Genomic DNA, 20377 nt, shown 5'->3' with positions numbered 1-20377 from the left:
CCCTCGATTTTGACCGAGGGAGCGAGTCTACTTCATATGTACACTTCAGGCACCTATATGTCCCACAATGCAGTACGATTGTGATGTCACCACATATCTCGTCTAATCACCACCACAACAAACAACTCTATGATATATTAATTATATATTTTTAAATTTAAAACAACCCAAACACGCCTATATACATTTGGATGCTGCATTAAACAAATTCTTAAAGGGAAAAATTTTAAATAATAAATAAACTCCATAGCTGTTTCCAAGTGATCAAGGGCTTAGGGCATTCCAGTTCAGCCCGCCGCAGTTTCCGCCAGTAGTGGGCACTCGTGCAACGTAAGCAATGAAGTACATCCGAGTGAACGAGACGGAGGGAAGTTAGCGAGTGAAGAGCATGACAATTTTGGACTGGAACGCAGCATTAGAGTGAGCTCTCTCACTTCTCTCCCATTCTTCTTATTTGTATATGTTTTCTTTCCTATATTTATCTTTAGTGCCAGAGATTGTTTATTTAGTAACCACACACACATATTTTTTTGTTTTGCGGTATATGAGCCAGCTGTAACGTGTGTATATATATATATATATATATATATTATTATTATTATTTTTTTTTTTACTTTTTTGTGAGTCTGTAAACTTTTATTATTACAGTAAGTATCCTTTGGGTACCCCAAATGATAAGACAGAAGTCAAGTTACATTTAAATAAAACAACAAAAAAGAACGAGTACTAGAATTTTGTTACATTCAAAAACACTGTATGCACAAACATACAAATGTATGTTTTTTTTTTTTTAAATGTAACTTGACTTCTGTCTTATCATTTGGGGTACCCAGAGGATACTTACTGGAATAATAAAAGTTTACAGACTGGTATGTTTTTATGTAAAAAAGTGTGTTACAGCTGGCTCGTATACCGCAACATAAAAGAGGCAAACAACAAATGCTTTAACAATAAACCAATTTACAAACCAAGCAAACAATTATTAAACAATCAAAAGAAAAACCAACACCTAGGACAAAAAATGTGGCGTGAGGGGAACTAAAATAGCCTATGGGCCCTATCTTGCACCCAGCGCAATTGACTTTGTACACCGACGCATGTATCATTCCTATTTTGCACCCGCGCAAAGCGCGCTTTTCCCTCCACAGAAGCACGTCGCTAAACTAGGGAATGAACTTGCGCTCCCTGGGCGGTTCAGCGCAAAAAAGGAGGCGTGTTCCGGCGCAAACGTTCCTTAATGCAATTTTGCAGGTTTAGAAAACAATTGCGCCACTAACCGAAAAAAACTAGTTTAAAGTCAGTGGCGCGTTGCGCATGTTATTCATATGCTATTTTAAGGGCGCATGCTTGGCCATAATCAATGTAGCGTGTGCACAACGCGCATACACTTTGATTCTCTCATCTACACAGAAGCAGCAGTTTTCATTTTTGCAAATCATACATTATTACGATAGATAGATAGATAGATAGATAGATAGATAGATAGATAGATAGACAATTTATTATAAAAGCATACATCTAGCTTACACATTTACCCAAATTATCATACGCCTTTTTAACCGAAGTTAATTTGGGTGGGTTTCTCCATCCCCAACGTCCCTGACGAGAGCGTCGGTCTCCTCGGCTGTGAACCGCTGCTCGCGCGCGTCTGGCAAATCCGCCGTTATAATAGGACTCCGCTATAGAACAAGCGCGCCTGCTCTTAAAGGGAATGTGAGATGACGCTCTGGTTGGTTTATTTCACGTTACGCCCAAACCACACCTACGAATAATGAAGCTACTTCAGACCAACCCATTTTAGATTTGCGCCTGGCGCAAGAGTCATTTATCCCGCCGGGAAAATAGCAACAGCGCCAAGACCCGCCCACAAAGTTACTTGCGCTTTGCGCTTTGACACTTGCGTTTCAGATCGTTCAAATAGGGCCCTATAGCTGTTTATAATGTTTGTAAACATTTTGCTTTATTAGGCCTTTCTCAAAAGCTTCATTTTATTTGGGTAGCGTAATTAACCATGCATGTTTTCAAAATATATAGAAAAATTACCTTAATTACTTTAAACCGATCAAAATTCTTACTGTCGGTTAACGGTTAATTATGAGCATCCCTAGTCCTGATACGTAAAACCGTAGATAGCAAAGATGGTGTACTTTCTTTTCACATGACTGTATGCGTGTCACGGCGTGGTGCAGGCAGAAGAAAACAAAGGAGAATCAAAAGTTCCAATGCAAACTTTTACTAACAATATAATTCATACAGGTACAGATAGAAGTTTCACACACACTTAATAAGACGGAGATCAGACAATCAACAAGGTAACACACAGGGCTTAAATACATGGGGAAACAGATCAGGGAAATGAGACAGCTGACAAGACTAATGAGGTAACAGGTGTGACCGATGAATTAATGAGGGTTACCGTGGGAACAAAGGAGTGGCTGGAAAACAACAAATGAAGTCATGTGACTAAGGAAAACAAGACAAACACAACTGTGACAGCACTCTCCCCTCGCCGCAAGGCACGTCCTCACGCCGTTGATGGACCAACTGCAGAGGGAGGGGACTCAGGAGGAGGACATAGAGTAGGTGAAAGGCAGACCGAAGGCAGGAGGGACCAGGGTGGAGCAGACCCACGGTGACCCCACCTCCCCAAAGGTGGTTTGAGGGGCTGACAGGCAGTGGCAGAAGAAGGGTTGAGAGGTGGCAGATGGGAGGAGGTGGGAGAGGGAGGCTGGGTGGGAATTCAGGAACCGATTCAGAGACAGGCTCGGGAACAGGTCTGGGAGTATGGACAGTCCTTGGGGCAGGAACTGGATTAGGAACAGGAACAGATCTTGGAGCAAGAACAGGTCGAAGAACAGGAACAGATCTTTGGACAGGAACATGTCAAGGAACAGAACGGTGAGCAGGAACAGGTATTGGTTTGGTGGCGGCCATCCTGGCTGAGGGCTCAGGCGGCGAGGCAGCGGCCATCTTGGCTGAGGGCTCAGGCATTGCGTTGGCGGCCTTCTTGGCTGAAGACGAGGGCTCAGGAATGGCGGGCATGACGTGAAGAAGCTCTGGTTGGTCAGGCATGACGTGAAAAAGTCTTGGGTCTGGCTGTGTTCCGGGTCGAGACACGACGCTCTCCAGACACTGGATGATGGTCTCCCTCCAGTCTAGTCCGGTGGTGTAAGGGAGGTCAATTGGATGGTTGAATGTGGCCCCGATCCGGAACAAGGTGCTCAGGCTCTCGTCATCGAGGGTGCTGGTGACGGCAAGGCGGCAAAAGTCCTTGACGAATGAAAAAAAGGTTTGGCTCTCCTGAGCCATGACGATAATTCTCACCCTATCGTCCAATTTGGGCAGTCCGATCTTCTGTCACAGTGTGGTGCAGGCAGAAGACGACGAAATATAATCAAAAGTTCCAATGCAAACTTTTACTTACAATATAATTCATAGAGGAACAGACAGAAGGTTCTCACACACACTTAATAAGACAGAGATCAGACAATCAACAAGGTAACACACAGGGCTTAAATAGCCTACATGGGGAAACAGATCAGGGAAACAAGACAGCTGACAAGACTAACGAGGTAACAGGTGTGACAGATGAACTAATAAGGGTTACCGTGGGAACAAAGGAGTGGCGGGAAAACAGAACAAAGGAAGACATGTGACTAAGGAAAACTGGACAACTGAACAACTGTGACAATACTGTATGTTTAACAAATAATAAAAATAGAAAAATAATTGTATATGCTGGATTATTTTTTTTGCAGTGTTTTAGCGAAAGTATCAAATCTATTTTGCTGTTCACTGTGTTTTTGCTATTGTTGTTAAAATAACCACATAATCTGCAGCTCTTAATGTGGCGCTTTAGCGTCTTTAGAGAGAGAAGCAATGCACATGTAACTGAAAGGGCTTGAATGAACTAGCATGTTTGGCTCCTGATAAAAATATTAGAGGATATACATTCGAACATCATTACCATAAATGACCCTGAACGCTTGTATATACTGCTCTGTTGTTTTGACACGCTGCTTACTTTAAACTGTAGAAACGGCAAATGGTGCTACCAATGTCATTATGTTTTGCGGTCCAGTTGGAACCAAGCCAGGGAACCGGACCACGGCTCGTTCTTTGAGGACCCCTGATGTAAACTCGGGTGTATGAAAACAATCTGTCCTTACTCGTTGAAGATGATGAACCTTACCCCTGATACTTAGTGTAAATGCATTCTGCAAAGTGGCCTTTATGTATAATTCATTTTCATTTGTAAGTGAGATGCTTATCCTCAACTCTCTATTCCAGGTTAAAAAAAGTGGAAAGTGTGAGATGTTAAATCAAGAAGAACGAAAGAGACAAGAGGTAAAGTTCCACATCAGCCTTCCTGACTTTCTCTTTCTCTCTCTGTTTTGCTCATATCAAAAAGTTTTAAAAGACAGATTATTCCAGTTTAAATACTGCTTCTTCTGTGGAGCCTGTCACTTGCCAATTTGAATGAACTTTTTCTCTCGGTTTTGCATTAAATTCCACAAGTCATATTTTGCTTTAAAGACATTAGGCTGAAAAACGACAATCATAAAGGAACTTGGACTAAAAGAGAAATTACAATACTAATATTGTAATTACTAATACAATAGAAATTACTTACGGACCAGATCAATTATTCTGTAGAAGTAGTGGATCCCAAACACTACTGCCCAAAAGTTTGGGGTCAGTAAAATTTGATTTAATATTTTTAAAGAAAAAAAAAACTTTACTCAGCATCTGTTAATATATCTGTTAAATGTTTGTTATAAGAAATGCTCACTGAGCATTTCAGCAGAGAAGCTTAAGGCAAGGACAGTACAACAAATCATTGCTCAAACTCTGCAATGTAACTCCTTTTAGTTTTGTCAGATATGTTTATTATTTTAATCAGTTCCTTTCAGCTCTGTGTCAACTTTCACCTGTTCTTATCCTGCGTTTTGTCGGCTAGGAGAGATCCTCATAGATATGAGCATGATATACAGTATGTAGTAATTGAAACTAGACAGGTGAAATGCAAGGTCTAAAAAAGGTTTCTCTCCCTTAGGCCATATTTGAGGTCATCTCATCAGAGCACAGTTACTTACACAGTCTGGAGATCCTTGTTCGCCTCTTCAAGAACTCAAATAAACTCAGCGAAACCATTAACAAAACAGAACATCACCATCTCTTCTCCAACATCGTTGATGTCTGCGAGGCCAGCAAAAAGTAAGATCTGTCTCTTAGATACATTCAGATAAGTTTGCTGATAGACATCTCTGCTAGCTCTGACAGTTTGTTGATATGGTGCTGATATAGGACCTTGGAGAAGAATAATGGAGAGTAAATTTGGTCTATGTGATGAAAATCTTATTTTATGATAATTTATTTCACTATTACAACATATATTTCAATATAGTTATTTTTGTTATTTTATCTTGTCTTTGATATTAAAAACAAGAACAAAGATGCAAATTACAAACAATAGGACAAATACTATATAAGAAAGATAACAAATAAAAATATAGTTGCAAGTGGCAATCATTGGGGTCCAAGCATGATAATACTTTATATTTATATTTATTATATTATATACTTATATACTATATTTATAAGCAATTCAAACAAAATCATAAGCTTGCCCTGTCATGCTTTGGCAGATCTGTGTGCTGTTTAATACCTCTGACATGTGTTTTCCTCAGCACATAACTTTAATTTTATAGTTATATTCTTATCTGTAAATTTTAGAAAGTCCTGCGAGTGTTTTCATTTTGCATATTCTGAAAGCAAGCGAGTCTTAAAGGGATAGTTCACCCAAAAATGAAAATGATGTCATCATTTACTGTTTGGTTATCCATATTCTTTCAAATATCTTTTGTGTTCTGCAGAAGAAAGAAATTCATACATGTTTGAAACAACTTCAGAATGAGTAAATTATTCTCATTTTTTGGACGAACTATCCCTTTAAACTTCAAAGACTTCAAATAAATATTGTTTAGCAAAAAATGGCTTATAGCGCCACTATGTGAAAAACACATTGTAGTCCAAATTATTCTATTCGTTGTAGTTCTTGGAAAGTGGATTCTGTTAAATAAAATACTCTACATTGCCAAAAGTTTTGGGACATCTGCCTTTACATGCACATGAACTTTAATTACATCCCATTCCTGATCCGTAGGGTTTAATATGGAGTTGGCCCACCCTTTGCAGCTATAACAGCTTCAACTCTTCTGGGAAGGTTTTCCACAGGGTTTAGGAGTGTGTTTATGGGAATTTTTGACCATTCTTTTAGAAGTGCATTCATGAGGTCAGGCACTAATATTGGACGAGAAGGCCTGGCTCTCAGCCTCCACTCTAATTCATCCCAAAGGTGTTCTATCGGGTTGAGGTCAGGACTCTGTGCAGGCCAGTCAAGTTCCTCCACACCAAACTCCCTCATCCATGTCTTTATAGGCCTTGCTTTGTGCACTGGTGCACAGTCATGTTGGAACAGGAAGGGGCCATTCCCAAACTGTTCCACAAAATTGGGAGCATGAAATTGTCCAAAATGTCTTGGTATGCTGAAGCATTATGAAGCCCAACCCCTGAGAAACAACCCTACACCACAATCCCCCCCTTTACACTTGGCACAATGCAGTCAGGCAAGTATCGTTCTCCTGGTAACCGCCAAACCCAGACTCGTCCATCGGATTGCCAGAGAGGCTTTACACCACTGCATCTCGGCCATGGAAACCCATTCCACAAAGCTCTCTAGGCACTGTATTTGAGCTAATCTGAAGGCCACACAGAGTTTGGAGGTCTGTAGCTATTGAACTCTGCAGAAAGTTGGCAACTTCTGTGCACTTCAGCATGCGCTGACACCACTCTGTGATTTTACGTGGCCTACCACTTCGTGGCTGAGTTGCTGTTTTTCCCAATTGCTTCCACTTTGTGTTATAATACCACTAAAAGTTGACCATGGAATATTTAGTAGTGAGGAAATTTCACGAATGGACTTATTGCACAGGTGGCAACCTATCACGGTACCACGCTTGAATTCACTGAACTCCTGAGAGCAACCCATTCTTTCGAAAATGTTTGTAGAAGCAGTCTGCATGCCTAGGGGCTTGATTTTATACAACTGTGGTCATGGAATTGATTGGAACACCTGGATTCAATGATTTGGAGGGGTGTCCTAATACTTTTGGCAATATAGTGTATCTCCCTTTGGAGTGGACTTTGAGCTTCGTAACCTTGCAGATCTTTTTTGTGCTCAAATAGCAACGTTACACTCTAACTAAAGATGGAAAAGTGAAAAAGCATAATAGGACGCCTTTAACATTTGCATTACGAATAAAGTAACATAAGTAATGCCACCGAGTATAAGTAAAAGTACATTTTTGTCAATAAATGTACACGAATAAGAGTGAAAGTACTCACTTTTAAATGTACTCTTAAAAGTACATATCTTCCAAAAAATGACTTTAGGTAAATTTAGCAGAGAAACTGTGACAGCAGAGTTTTTAATGTGTATAAAAAAAGGAAAAAATAAAAAGAGAAAATTCATTCATACAATCATTTGTTCATTCATTCGTTCATTCATACAGTAAAGAATATGCAGTTTTAGTTTTTACATTTGATTTTTCAATTTCTTGATACTGCTGTTAAATCTACCTACTCACACTTTAGCAGTTCATTTTTATTTGTATCTTTCTTATATTGCACTTGTCCTGTTGTTTTCATCTTTGTTCTTGTTTTTTAACAATGAAATAAAATTAAAGAAAATCAAGTAAAATAAGATTTTAAATAGGGAAATTAGTTTGGCCGTACTGCAGTATATTGCAAAATAGAATTAAAAAACAACATAAAAAGAATTGTGTTAAGATCATGGATCATGATCCTGCCTGAAAAAATATTATTATGATATGATACTTTTACCATATCGCCCACCTCTATTTCATGTTTTACACTGCTTATACATTCCTGGGGTTAACAATCAATACTGGGTATTCATAACCAGACGTGTCACACAGTGCATTCCCAAACCCTGGGTTACTGTTCTTATTTGCATTTTTGCGGTGTCAACAGTCATGGTTAAAAACAAGGTTTATAACTATGATAACCCAGGTTTAAACACTGTGAAAAAGCCCTATATTTTATTTTTGCTCACACTTTAGTCCATCTGCCTAACATGAAACATATGCCTGGACACTACATTGCTGCAGTGTACAACCAGAAGTGGTATATTTACAACATTAAGTGTGGTGATGATAGGCAGGATGTTCTTGTGTCCTTCATGACCCATGTGGGTTCCAAATCATTCAAGTGGCCAGGACGTTGTGATGAGTGCTGTGTACCGGTCAAGCCACAATCTAGGCTTTGTTTTGTGCCTTCAATCAGCAATGGTAGACAGTATCACTTTGAGAAAGAAAAGATTCAAAGTATAATTTGTCTTCCAGAGCTTTGTAGACAACCCTTTCTAAAAATCCAAAAAAGAAATAAATGTATTGCACCTCTTAAATTCCCATGATTTTCTTATTATTAATGACAACGTATAGACATTCAAAGATCAAAATAGTGACATTATTGCTTTTATGTGAATAAATAATGGTATTTATTTGTTCTTCCTCTTTAAATGTATTAAGTATTAGCTGCATGCAGAGTGACCATTGAAAATGGGTAAAATACAACAATTTGCACATGGACCTGCATTGAGTTCCCCCAATATCTCAGGGAGTGAACCATATAGGGCTTTAAAAACGAAGATGTCAAAAGAAAAGTTGGTTTAGAACCCGAATCTTAAAGGATATTGAAATATCTGGTAACACTTTAGCTTAGGGTCCAATTCTTAACTAGTTGCTAATTAGCATGCATATTACTAGGAATGACATTTACTAGACTGACATCTTTAAAAGAAAACAAATCAGCTGTATGTATAAGTGACACACATTTGGTTTTTGGTTCTGAAAATGTGTACAATATAACAATTTACACACATTCACAGCCACATTGAGATCCCCATATCCCTGGAAATTTCACCATACATTTTTTTTTTTTTTTTTTTTACTTGCTGAATATCCTTTTTCACTTGAAACTATGCCACATTACAGATATTTTGTTACTAGATATCTAGATGGACATTCAGTATTGAAAACCTCCATTTACCATAGAACTCTCATTGTATAATCAGTTACATACTGGACCATTCAGCTGACTCTCGTATGTTTGGAACCTTTGTTTTCATGTAGACACTCTCTCAGCCCTTCACCCATCTGGTCAGTGAGAAGGAAGAGAACTAAAATGACAAAATCTTGTGTTTGCCTGTGTGTTATGTGTGTGTGTGTGTGTCTGTCAGTGTTTTACTGCCTGCCTGTCATATGTACTGCCTGTCAGTGTTGTCCATGCCACACATGTCCATGCCACACTTTTATGGCCCTGATCCCTGCTGCCTACACTCATGAACAAATGTTCTGATCTGTTAATGCCCTGCGGACAGGATTTACCCCCGCTGACCTCTGGTGAGAAGCACAGTGCTGTATTTTCAGAACACAAGAAATGGTTTCACTTTATATTCTCCATCTGTGAGGAACAGTCCAGCTGGTGAGCCTCATTAACACATGCTCATCCCACACTAATAGAGTTCTGCAGGGATGACATCAAAACCCTGAAGACTAAATCGCCACTGTTTTCCTCAAGATTTTCCTATGGGTTTTTATTATTGGGGTTTTCAATATATGAGTGAGGTCTGTGGTAAACATAACTTGACGTTACTTGAAAATTTTGCTCTACAATGTAAACTGCACACACACTCGCACCCCAAACATTCTTATCTGGTTACTTATACTTAAAAATGATACAACATACATTTGTTTAAATAAACATAACAGATTCAAAATTCACATTTTCGATATGGACGTGTGTAATTTACGACTTGTGATATAATGTCTTATCTGAAAATACCTATACCTATATGTCTTTAGAGGTAATACTAAATTAGATGTCCTGTACTTCTACACTGTACCAGCTTTATCCTATAAACACAGAGCTCGGATGTTGCTTAAGTTTAATTGTCTTCACAAATATTCCTCAGAGCTGTTCACTGCTGTGGCGAGTGCACGTAAAACCTGTGATCAAAGTCCAACCGGCTATGTTCACACAGATGGATTAAATATTTACTAAATTCTTTAAACATTTACAGACATCTGGCAGTGAGCACTGTTCCAGTAAAACACAATGAACTTGTGGGATAATTGCATTTAATGCATACTGTCTGAGGTTATTAAATCTGTGTTATGTCTGAGGGAGTGTTCTCATTTGTAGTTCGGTTCTCTTGGTTAGTTTGGTTCGGATATGAAAAGAAAATGATACATTTAGTCCTGAATGCTTAGCGTTCACACTGTCATTTTTTAGACCAAACCTAATGATATGTAAAAAATAAACAGCTTTTATGACGTATATTTAGCGACAGAACTTACCGAACATCCAAAACAATACTGTGTGCTACGCTAAATGCACTCATTCTATGTGTGTACATATGATGGCATTTCTACCAGCTGACAACTCCTGAAGAACTTAAAATGTGTAAAAGTAGCAAGTCAAAACAGTAGCAGGAATTCCTCTGTTGTCCACACAAACAAAGAACTGCTGCAAGGAGTCATTTCCGACGCCTGTACTAAACAGTAATGGGCAACGTTGCTCTTATTATGAGAAAAAAAGGTATGCTTGAGCATTCTATCCTTTTTAGGGTTAAATCTTGTGACATTACGTCCTGTTTTTTTTTCGCGTTTAGATGTCTTTTGTCCTGTCTTTTGTGTTCATATTTCAGTCGAACCGCACAAGAGTTTGTTTGGAAGTGGATCGATTCAAGATCCACCTCTTCAGGGGCCTCGGTTCGCTTGTTTGGTGCGCACCAAGGTTCGGATCGCAGCGTTCAGACTTATATAAAAATAGACTTATATAATAATAGAACCGCTCTATCGGAGCAAATGCTCCAGAGTTCATTATAATCGAACCAAATGCGTAAACATACCATGAGAGAGGGGTTATGGCATTCTTAGTCAAAGTAAAATAAGTTTTGAGCTAAATGCCTTGTCAAAACTACAGCTTGTATACATTATCAGAGTTTTATTGAATAGCTAATTTCATTTTTCTTTCAGCTGTCAGTTAGGGTATAGTACTCTCGGATCCATTTAACATGTTTTCTTGTTAAATTACATTCTGCAGATTGTAATAGTCAGTAGTGTGAAGTATACTTCAGAAGTCCACGTTTCTAGACGGGCTGCGGTACTGTCTGTGTGACATCATTTTCGTCCACTTACGTTGGCGCACCCCATCCGTGTGCAGACCAATCTGTCCGAGCAGATGGTGTGTATACAACTGCGCATGCGTAAGGTGAATGTTGAGAAAGAAGAGTCTACTAGTAACGACTGAGACAATTCAGACACAATTATTTGTTATACTTATCAAATAATCTTTAAAACCCACTCTGGGATCTATGGTCCCTTCCCCCCAACTAGGGCAAGAACCATGACTACCATCAGATAAGATGGTTTTATTGGTGTTAAAAATGTGGTCATGTGGTCAAGACAGAGACCATAGGGAAGACAGAAACAGACCTTAAAACAGACTTTGCTGCATTAATTTATAGACAAACTGATCTATAAATAAACTGGCATCTCAGAAAATTGTATGAATGATTAACTGTCTTGTGTAGTGTCTTTTAATTATATAATTTTTTTGATACGGTGTATTTTATGATAGAACCAACGGTCAATGTAATATTACTATACTATACACCTATACCATGTTTGGTCTCTATAAATTGGTACTTTGAAGATCGAATTGATTGTGTACATGATATGTCGATAGCTGCGCAACATATTAGTATTACAAGAATCTTTCTTAGTTTCTTCATCAGAAACCAATCCAGCTGCACATGCAAATGAGCACGCTTAACCTGTTAACTAGCATCGGCCGTTGGGCGGGCCGTGGGGGCGTGTCTATGCTTTTATTTTATTTTTATAACAAATATTCAACTGACTATCATAAACTATGCATCATTTGAAAGCTAAAACACTCAAGACCACAAAACCCCATGTTCTGAACTTGTTTTTGCAATCAATACACCAGAGAGGAAAGGGGAAGGACTGGCATTGTAAACATGAACAAAATGAACGGCAATACTTATCTTTCATCTCCTATGGTTCAGATCAGTTCGGACGAATCCAAGGAACAACAGCATACATTTCAATGTAAGGGTCTACTCTTCAAAATGCATCCCACTTTTTAATCCAAAATAACAAAAAAATAGGGAAAAAAGTGAAATATCCTCCTTTGTTTGCATGAGCATTTTCGAGAGAGTTCGCATCATGTTCATTTTCAATGAAATATCAATTCTAATCCATATTCCAACACTCAAAATCCATCTCTCCCCTGTAGTTTAAAGTCTAATGAGACATTCCCCTTCTCTCTCCTTCAATCACAGGCTTTGTTTTTGACCAAAACATAAAGGGAGCGCCATACAGGCTGCGCAACCTGTCACTCTTGCACCTTGGTTTTTGGCTGGATAAAAGCCTTGATAAAGCCAGCCAATGTCTAGTCAGCAAAGTTTTGATTGATGGGAGTATTAACCAACTAAAATCGATGGCAGTGATAGACAGTTTATGCAAGCAGATTCGTCAAATTCAAGTGCGCAAAGTTTTCGTTCACACGTGCGCTTTTGCCATTTCACATGCAGAGTGCACACACGCACACACAGAGCGCGCAGACACACACACAGAGTGCATTGTTTCGCCACTCGGAGCTCATATAACGGATTTACTCCAACACTTATATCTGAACATCTCTATCATGGATCGTCGACTACAGAAGAGATTTGGTGGTGTTTTGGATGAAGGTGATGAGGAGCAGCGGCGAAAAGCAGCAGAAAGTAATAGGATAAGATATATAGGATATATATTAGGATATAAACTTTTTTTTTTTCTTTTTATATATTTTATACATTAGTTGGAAAATGATCACTTCTGGAATGTCTATACATGTAGTGAGAAATGTTTTATTTCACTGTTTTTGCTATTACAATTGTTCAAAATAAGGAGTATTTCTTGCGTGGTTTGATGGGCAAAACAGTTCTGAATTGATATACATGTATGTAGTAGGCCTATGTAGTGTTTACTCCTTATGTCAAGGTGTTGGGTGCCAGGTGTCCATTTGAAGTCTCCAAATGGCCTTTTTGAAAGGACGCCTATACTTTTCTTGAATAAAAGCTTACAGAAACTACATTTTTGGGAGTATCATCCTCAAATTTGAATCAAAACATGGTCAGACATTCAATTTTATCTTTATGGTGTTTTCAGGCCTTTAACATAAAAGTCTGATCTATTTTTCCCTAAGTGAAGTTCATTCAAAGAAATTGTGAGTCACTTTCATGTAAATGTTACCTTGTTTTACTCTGTTCCTATGCTACTTTGAGTTAAAATGACTCTTGGGTAGCAAGGTTTCAAGTGTCTAGTTTAAAAAAAGATCAGAGTTATGAATGTGGACCATAGGGTTTAAGAGCTACAGACATTTGTATTTGGGTATGTCATTTTCCGAAAATTCTCAAAAATAGGGGCGCTGGTTAGCCTGGTTAAAACCAGACCATTCTCAGTAGTAACTGAGTTATGGTCTGGCAAAGCTTCATTAATAACTCCTTTCCAAAGGGGCGTCACCAACGGACGTCGCTCAAATGCCTCTGGGCGCAGTTGGATAGACCCATATGCTGCGTCCCAATTCGCCTAAGTTACACTATGCCATAAAAGTATGTACTCTTTTTGTGAAGAAAAGATATTTACTTTTGAATGTGTAGCAAAAAAGTAGGCAAGCTTTGGGACATACTACTTCGTCATCTTTATCGGACGGATCTGTTGCGTGCATCCTGTCACGTAAACTGCCCTGTCAATCATCTTGTCACAGTTAAAATCCTCTATTAAATCTAATTTAATTTCCTACCGTTTTGGAGAGAAATGTAGTAGCACGTTCATCTGCCAGTGGGTCTTTCATGGAGACTGTCCTCATTTGTTTGCAATTTGAATATAATAATGCATTTAAAAGTTGCTGCGCTTCACCAACGGACGTCGCTCAATGGGTGCAATTGGATAGACCTAAAACCAATCAGAACGATCGTCATCGTGTAAAGCCCGCCCCAACGTTTCTGATTGGTGGCGCGATTTCGACGGATTAGAAATGGGCTTGAATGAGCTCTTTGCCAGACTACTTGCAGAGCAAATCTAAATTTGCCGGAAGTTGTCTGGGTTTTCCCAGGCTAGGCGCTGGTAACAAAGATTCATAAATCAACCACAGAGGAATTTTCCCGCTTGGAAATTCCACCCTTCTCATTGGTCAAGCAAACCCGGAGAGTTGGGGCTTTTCTCAGGCTTTATTAGAGACAAATTCACAGTGACCCAGCCTCTCTTCTTCTGGCCTCTACTGCTGCTTCTTCTGGTTGATGTCTGTGGGGACCGGCAGGCCGTGACCACAGACTGCTATGCCTTCACTCTCCCAGCAGAGTCAGACTGTATTTTCTTCAATCCAACTCAGAAGAAAACTGCAACTTTACCATCACTGAATGGGCAACCATTAACTCTTCTGACTTCCTCACTCCTTGGTTGCCTGCGTGGCCTCTCCGGCCCAGGGACGGCAGGCCACAATTTGCATGTGCTCAGCCATGTGCTCATGGAGACAGAAAAAACCTTCAACCAGAACAGAGTCAAACAAACCACTCAAGTTCACCAACTTTTCTTCAGTCAACGCCGAAGAAATCGATTGAGACCATCAAAAGTCCTTCTTCAGGAACTTTACGATATGTTTCACTGCAAAGGCCATGCAAGTATACATTAAATGATAAGCTGATGGTTCTTTTCTGGTCCAATGAATCTTTTCCATAGTTCCATTTCCTGCTTCCGGTTTCATTCTGTCACTCACCATTTTACCTATGCATGTATGTATGTGTGTTTAGATTAGTTATGTTCGTGATTTAGTTAATAAAACTTGTGCACAATACGTATTTGGTTCTGATTCTCTGCTTGCAACAAAGTTTACTTTACGATTTAGATTTTGACTACATGCTCTTAGTAGTACTGTACAGTAAGAAAGACATTTCTCTATGCCGGAAATGAATATTTCTTAGAATTAATAAACAATTTACTCTGAGTGTTCATGGGACGAACAGGTGGGTTGATTGTAATATTAATTTTACTACATTAAGTTAATTCTATTAGCTGATCCAAATATTCATAATCAATTATAACAAGTTATGATTGATTGTTAATATTTCTTTAGAGCTAATTTGCTACAGTGGCAATATACACAGTTGTAATATATTGTGCAGTAATCAGAGTGCAGAAAGAGCAATACAAAATAGCATGCTGTTCCAAGAACAGTAAACAAAGCAACGTTTTCTTTTAGGTTCTTGTGCTAAACTTTACATACAATGGCGATCCGCTACTTTTCTTCTTCTATACTTCTGAGCAAATGTCCTGTAAATGACATATGTCAGTGCTGCCCTCTAAAGGCTGGTAGACTGTAAAAAAAGCAATTGTACTGCACATGTCAAACTTATCCATTCACGCTTATCCACGGGTGATTTATACTTTGAAAGCTGTGTGGACGCGACACAAGACAATTGTACTAGAGCCCACAGTATGCTAGTTACAGGGACAATCCCCCTAGAGCAAACTGAGGTTAAGTGCCTTGCTCAAGGGCACAATGTTTTTAATAAAGTTATAATTATTTTTTTTGGATAGGGCAGTGTAGATGACACAGGAAGCAATGGGGAGGAGAGAAAGGGGAACAAGATAGGAAAATTATGTTTTCACGATGAGGCTCATTTATTTAGCCCAAGCTGTGCTTCTGATTTGTAAATAATAAATAAAAAGCGAGAAGTCTCTTACAGTCAGAGGCATGATGTTGATTAAGTATAAATTAGGCCCAGCAAACCACAAACATATTGAAATATTGAACTGTGTTGTTAATGTTTTCCTCTATAAGGATAATAGACAAACACAAATAAACAAACACATTTACACATTACAAACAAACATTGATAGAGAGCCAAAGACAAAGGAAATCCAGAATAGTTAGTTCTTTGGTCCTTCTTTTTGTCTTTATGTACCTCTCATTGCAGTAATTAGTTGATGTGATATTAATGTCATTGATGATGTACTTTAGTTTGGCTGAATATAGTGCACAAAATGTGACTTTCCCTCTGGTCCTCCATGATTCCTGAACATGATTCGGTCTCATTTGAACAGACACTGGGCCTGCTATAAATGACAGATAAACAGATGTACATGAACATGTACAGTTGCCTTGATTCTGTACCAGAACAGAAGTGCAAAGCATTCCTGAAATGGCCTGCTGCATATGTGTCCGTGTGGGTTGGCTTGTGTGATGGATTGCTCACATAAAAGCTCAGATTCCTTTGCTGTGGATAGAGAGACTTTTGTACTGTAAGTCAAAAGAAATTTCAAAACTCCTCTGATGGATTTTCCCTGACACAGCAGCTGAACTTTGCTTTCAGTGACTGTTTTAACCCCCAAGACCAGAAATAGATGTTTGCTTTTTACCCTTTGTTAGAAGTGTAACGATACACAAAAATGATGGTTCGATTCATACCTCGGTTTTGAAGTGACGGTTTGGTACGTTTTCAGTAAAACACTGTGTTTATTCTGTACACCTACCATTACAACTTTATCCTTAGCACAAATTTATTTTGAGTCGTGTTCATTTGGAATTCACCGGTTAACTCTTGTCCCTCTGTAAAGCTGATAGGGCTCCAAACACCTGAAGATAGGTCCCGGGGTCACAGCCCCAGTGCTAACAACCTGACTGACATCACTTCCAGATTTAGCATTCAGGTTGTGTCTTTCTGTGGTCTATTGTGAGATTGTGAACTAGAGGTCACACTCTAAAGGGTAAAAGTCTGTGCTGGAGGCATTTTCCAGCACAGATGGCTCTGAGCTGCATCCTCTGGATTACTGAAAAATCGTGAATACCCTATGACGGGTCATGAAGTGTGTGTCTGGTCAGGAAGAGCATGTGTGTATGATTTTCATGCTGCCATCCCTGGTTGGTCATTTGAGCGGCTTTGGGATGTCCTGTGCTCTGATATGATCATAGGCTGGAGAAGGAGGTGTTAGAACAGTTTCCTGGCTTTGTGTTGCATGTGTATATGCGTGTTTGTGCATGCGGAATGACTAAAACGTTGCTCCCCTCATTGACTTTGACTCGTGTTCATGTTATGTGAGGCATGTCACGCATGTTAACACCCTAATGCAATTGTATTCTTTCCTTTTTCCCTCCAGGTTTTTCAAGGAACTTGAAGATCGGCACCAGCAGAACATCGTAATCGATGACATAAGTGACATTGTTACAAGGCATGCTCAGGCAAACTTTGACCCCTATGTGACATATTGCTCGAATGAAGTGTACCAGCAGAGGACCCTGCAAAGGCTCCTGTGAGTACAGCACATATACACATAACTCGTCACTGATTCGAATGAAAGTCACCTCTGACTTTTACCCTTTAGCCCAGCAGATCTGAAGCTTTTTCTGGACAGAGATCAAATTTCTATGAAGCCTTTTTCTGCCTCAGAGTAAAAATAAAAATAGTCAAGTGGCAGTTGCAATATCACATTGTGAGATATAAAGATGCAAGTATGAGAAATTACATTGCAGTTGTGAGATATGAAGTCACACTAAAAGATATAGTTGTGATTTTGAGAAACAAATTTGCAATTGTGACAGTCACATTGAGATATGGTCACAATTAAGAGAAACAAAGTCGCAATTGGCAGATCAAATCAAATTGAGATATAGTCGCATTTAATCACAATTATAAGATAGATAGTAACGCAATATATAGTAGGTGTAACTTTGATAAATTCACAATTGCAAGATAAAAAGTCGCATTGTGACAAAAGTTGTAGATATGGTCAGGATATGTTTGACAATATGTACATTGTTTCTTGTAATTGAAACATTGTCTCAAGAGACACAATTATGAAAAATGCAATTCCAATTGCAATCACATCACACTCTGCAGCCCATCACTAGTTTAACAGTCTGTTTATCCCTTCAGAAATAAAAGCTCATCCTTTAAGGAGGTACTGACACGAATCGAGGCCCACCCAGACTGCCGGAACCTTCCCATGATCTCCTTCCTCATCCTTCCCATGCAGAGAGTCACACGGCTGCCCCTGTTGATGGATGTGAGTGACATTATCCCTTTTCTTCCCCTTCAGACCCAGTCTGACCTCTACTAATATCTCTAACACTGACATAAACATTCAGCTATTTTGTAACTGCATTCTGAATCTTCTGACATGTATCTTATGCTTTGATAACATTAGCTGCATCTCTGTGTCTGAGATTCCACTAATGTTATTTGGTTGGTTTGACCTGCAGGACTTTCAAATAACACATCATTGTTACATAACACATCATATTAAACTAATTAAAGTCACTTGCTACTTGTTTTTCTTTCTCTGCTCTTCATACCTTATCAGATTTGAACTCTCTTCTAGTTCTCTTCTGTTTAAAATTAAAAATGTAGCTTTCAGGGCCTCGCTGTTCAACTGTAACTGTTAAGATTAATTTTTTGTTTGCTTAGACTTTTCTGCAGTATTTTTGCATAAGGTAAATGGTTTGAGTTGGAGTTGTTTTATTATATTTAAAAGATGTTTTAAAAGGGTTGGTGTTGTTTTCTCTCTGTCATCTTTTCCGTTATCAGAGGATTGTGTATGTAAAATGAAGTGAGGGAGTCAGCTTAACTAAAGATGACCTAGAAACATATCCATGGTCCCTATCCTCAAAGCTCATGTTTTCATTTATCACCATGCTTCCCTCCTTCCTCTAGACCTTTTCTCACTTTATCACCCTCTCATCTTTCCATCCCTCTGTCTCTTTGTTTGTGGGTCCCCTGAGCTTGGCGGTGAGTTTAGGACAGTAGAGCTGGGCTGGCTGGCTCTGAGTATGAGAAAATTGGGTTTGATTTTCTTTCCTTCTCTCTCTTTTTCTTCCCACAGCTTAGAAACAAATAAATCTCTAGCTGGGAAATATCAGACAAGCGTGAGAGAAAGTTTGAGAGCGCTCCTTTAAATATAAAGTGTTCAAAAAGCTTCAGGAACAATAAACCAAAAACTATTATTTACTGTATACAGGAAATAAGTTCTGTTGCAAGCCTGTTTTATATTTATAGCATATTAAACTGTGTGCAAAAGCACCAACAGTTGAAAGATAATTTTGATTCAAAACGTTTTTGTCTTATAGACCATATGCCAGAAGACGCCCAAAGATTCGATCCCTTACGAGGCATGTAAAAAAGCTCTGCATGCTGTAAGCAAGGTAATAAATGCCAGGAATTACCACTGTGGATTTTTCTAGTTTTGTCTGAGAGAGCCTTAGTTAATAATCACCATCTTTTGTCTGTATGTGTGTATATGCAGCTTGTGAGGAAGTGTAATGAGGGCGCTCGTACAATGGAGAGAACGGAAATGATGTACACCATCAATTCCCAGTTGGAGTTTAAAATAAAGGTAAGAGAATAAAACAACCTGTGAAAGGAATTTTATTATTCACTATATACATATATTCATTATATTCATTATATATTATAATGTATAATTATATATATTATAAATACAATATATATAACACATGCATAACATTTTCTACTGTAAAGTGTTATATATTTGCTAAATTAAAAATAATTAATAGGAAAATATATCAATATGCAAAAAAGTATTTGAATTTGATTAAAAAAATTAATCTGTAAAAGAAACAGATTTACACTTTAGATATAAAAATCTTGATTCTGTAATCCTGTAATTCTGTTATTATATTTTTCAATGATAAAACATGAATAAAAGGAAACAGAAACATAAAACGAGAACCCCTGTGCATCTGCACTCAAAAAGTGCAACACTTATCTTTCAGACTTTCAACACTTATCGGCCAAGCAGGAAAAAATTATTGGCCAATGCGATAATTAAAAAATGGCAGATATCTGCAGTTATATATTGGCCATGGCAATATATCATTATCCCACTAGCCTTAAGTATATAATAATAATTTATTAATGAAAGTACCTATAAAAATGGAATTTCAAAAAAAAAAAAAAAAAACGCTTTTCTGAATGTATACCTTTTGAGGTGATTTGTGTAATTTCTTTACTAAAAAGTTTTGTAATAAAAAATGACTGTTTTAAAGAAAGTTCGAAACACTCTGTCTCTACAATCAGATAGATGATCGACACCAAACTCCCACTTGGGTTGAGTCAAAGTTTTAAAGGAACACTCCACAGTTTTTTTAAATAGGGCTTATTCACCTTCTTTCCTACATTTAGATAAGTGGGCAAATGCATTTTTGTCTC

At 38.4% G+C, this 20377-nt stretch overlaps 1 protein-coding gene across 2 annotated transcripts in view; it reads left to right on the top strand.

The window, feature by feature from the left end:
* Nucleotides 1-20377, top strand: part of LOC307160261 (rho guanine nucleotide exchange factor 26-like) — a gene marked incomplete at its 3' end in the record, with an annotated part of 106440 nt that overhangs the window by 46315 nt on the left and 39748 nt on the right. For both annotated transcript variants that reach the window (XM_079874213.1, XM_079874214.1), the window contains exons 5-10: nt 4291-4347; nt 5057-5217; nt 17310-17462; nt 18086-18215; nt 19276-19350; nt 19452-19541. In XM_079874213.1, coding sequence (XP_079730339.1) covers nt 4291-4347; nt 5057-5217; nt 17310-17462; nt 18086-18215; nt 19276-19350; nt 19452-19541 — 666 coding nt within the window. The remainder of the gene's footprint in view (nt 1-4290; nt 4348-5056; nt 5218-17309; nt 17463-18085; nt 18216-19275; nt 19351-19451; nt 19542-20377) is intronic.

The sequence above is a fragment of the Squalius cephalus genome (assembly GCF_949319135.1).
Source record: "Squalius cephalus genome assembly, chromosome: 6".
In the NCBI taxonomy this organism is placed as follows: domain Eukaryota; kingdom Metazoa; phylum Chordata; class Actinopteri; order Cypriniformes; family Leuciscidae; genus Squalius; species Squalius cephalus.
The sequence above is the reverse complement of the archived record's forward strand: the minus strand, read 5'-3'. Positions and strand labels throughout refer to the sequence as shown.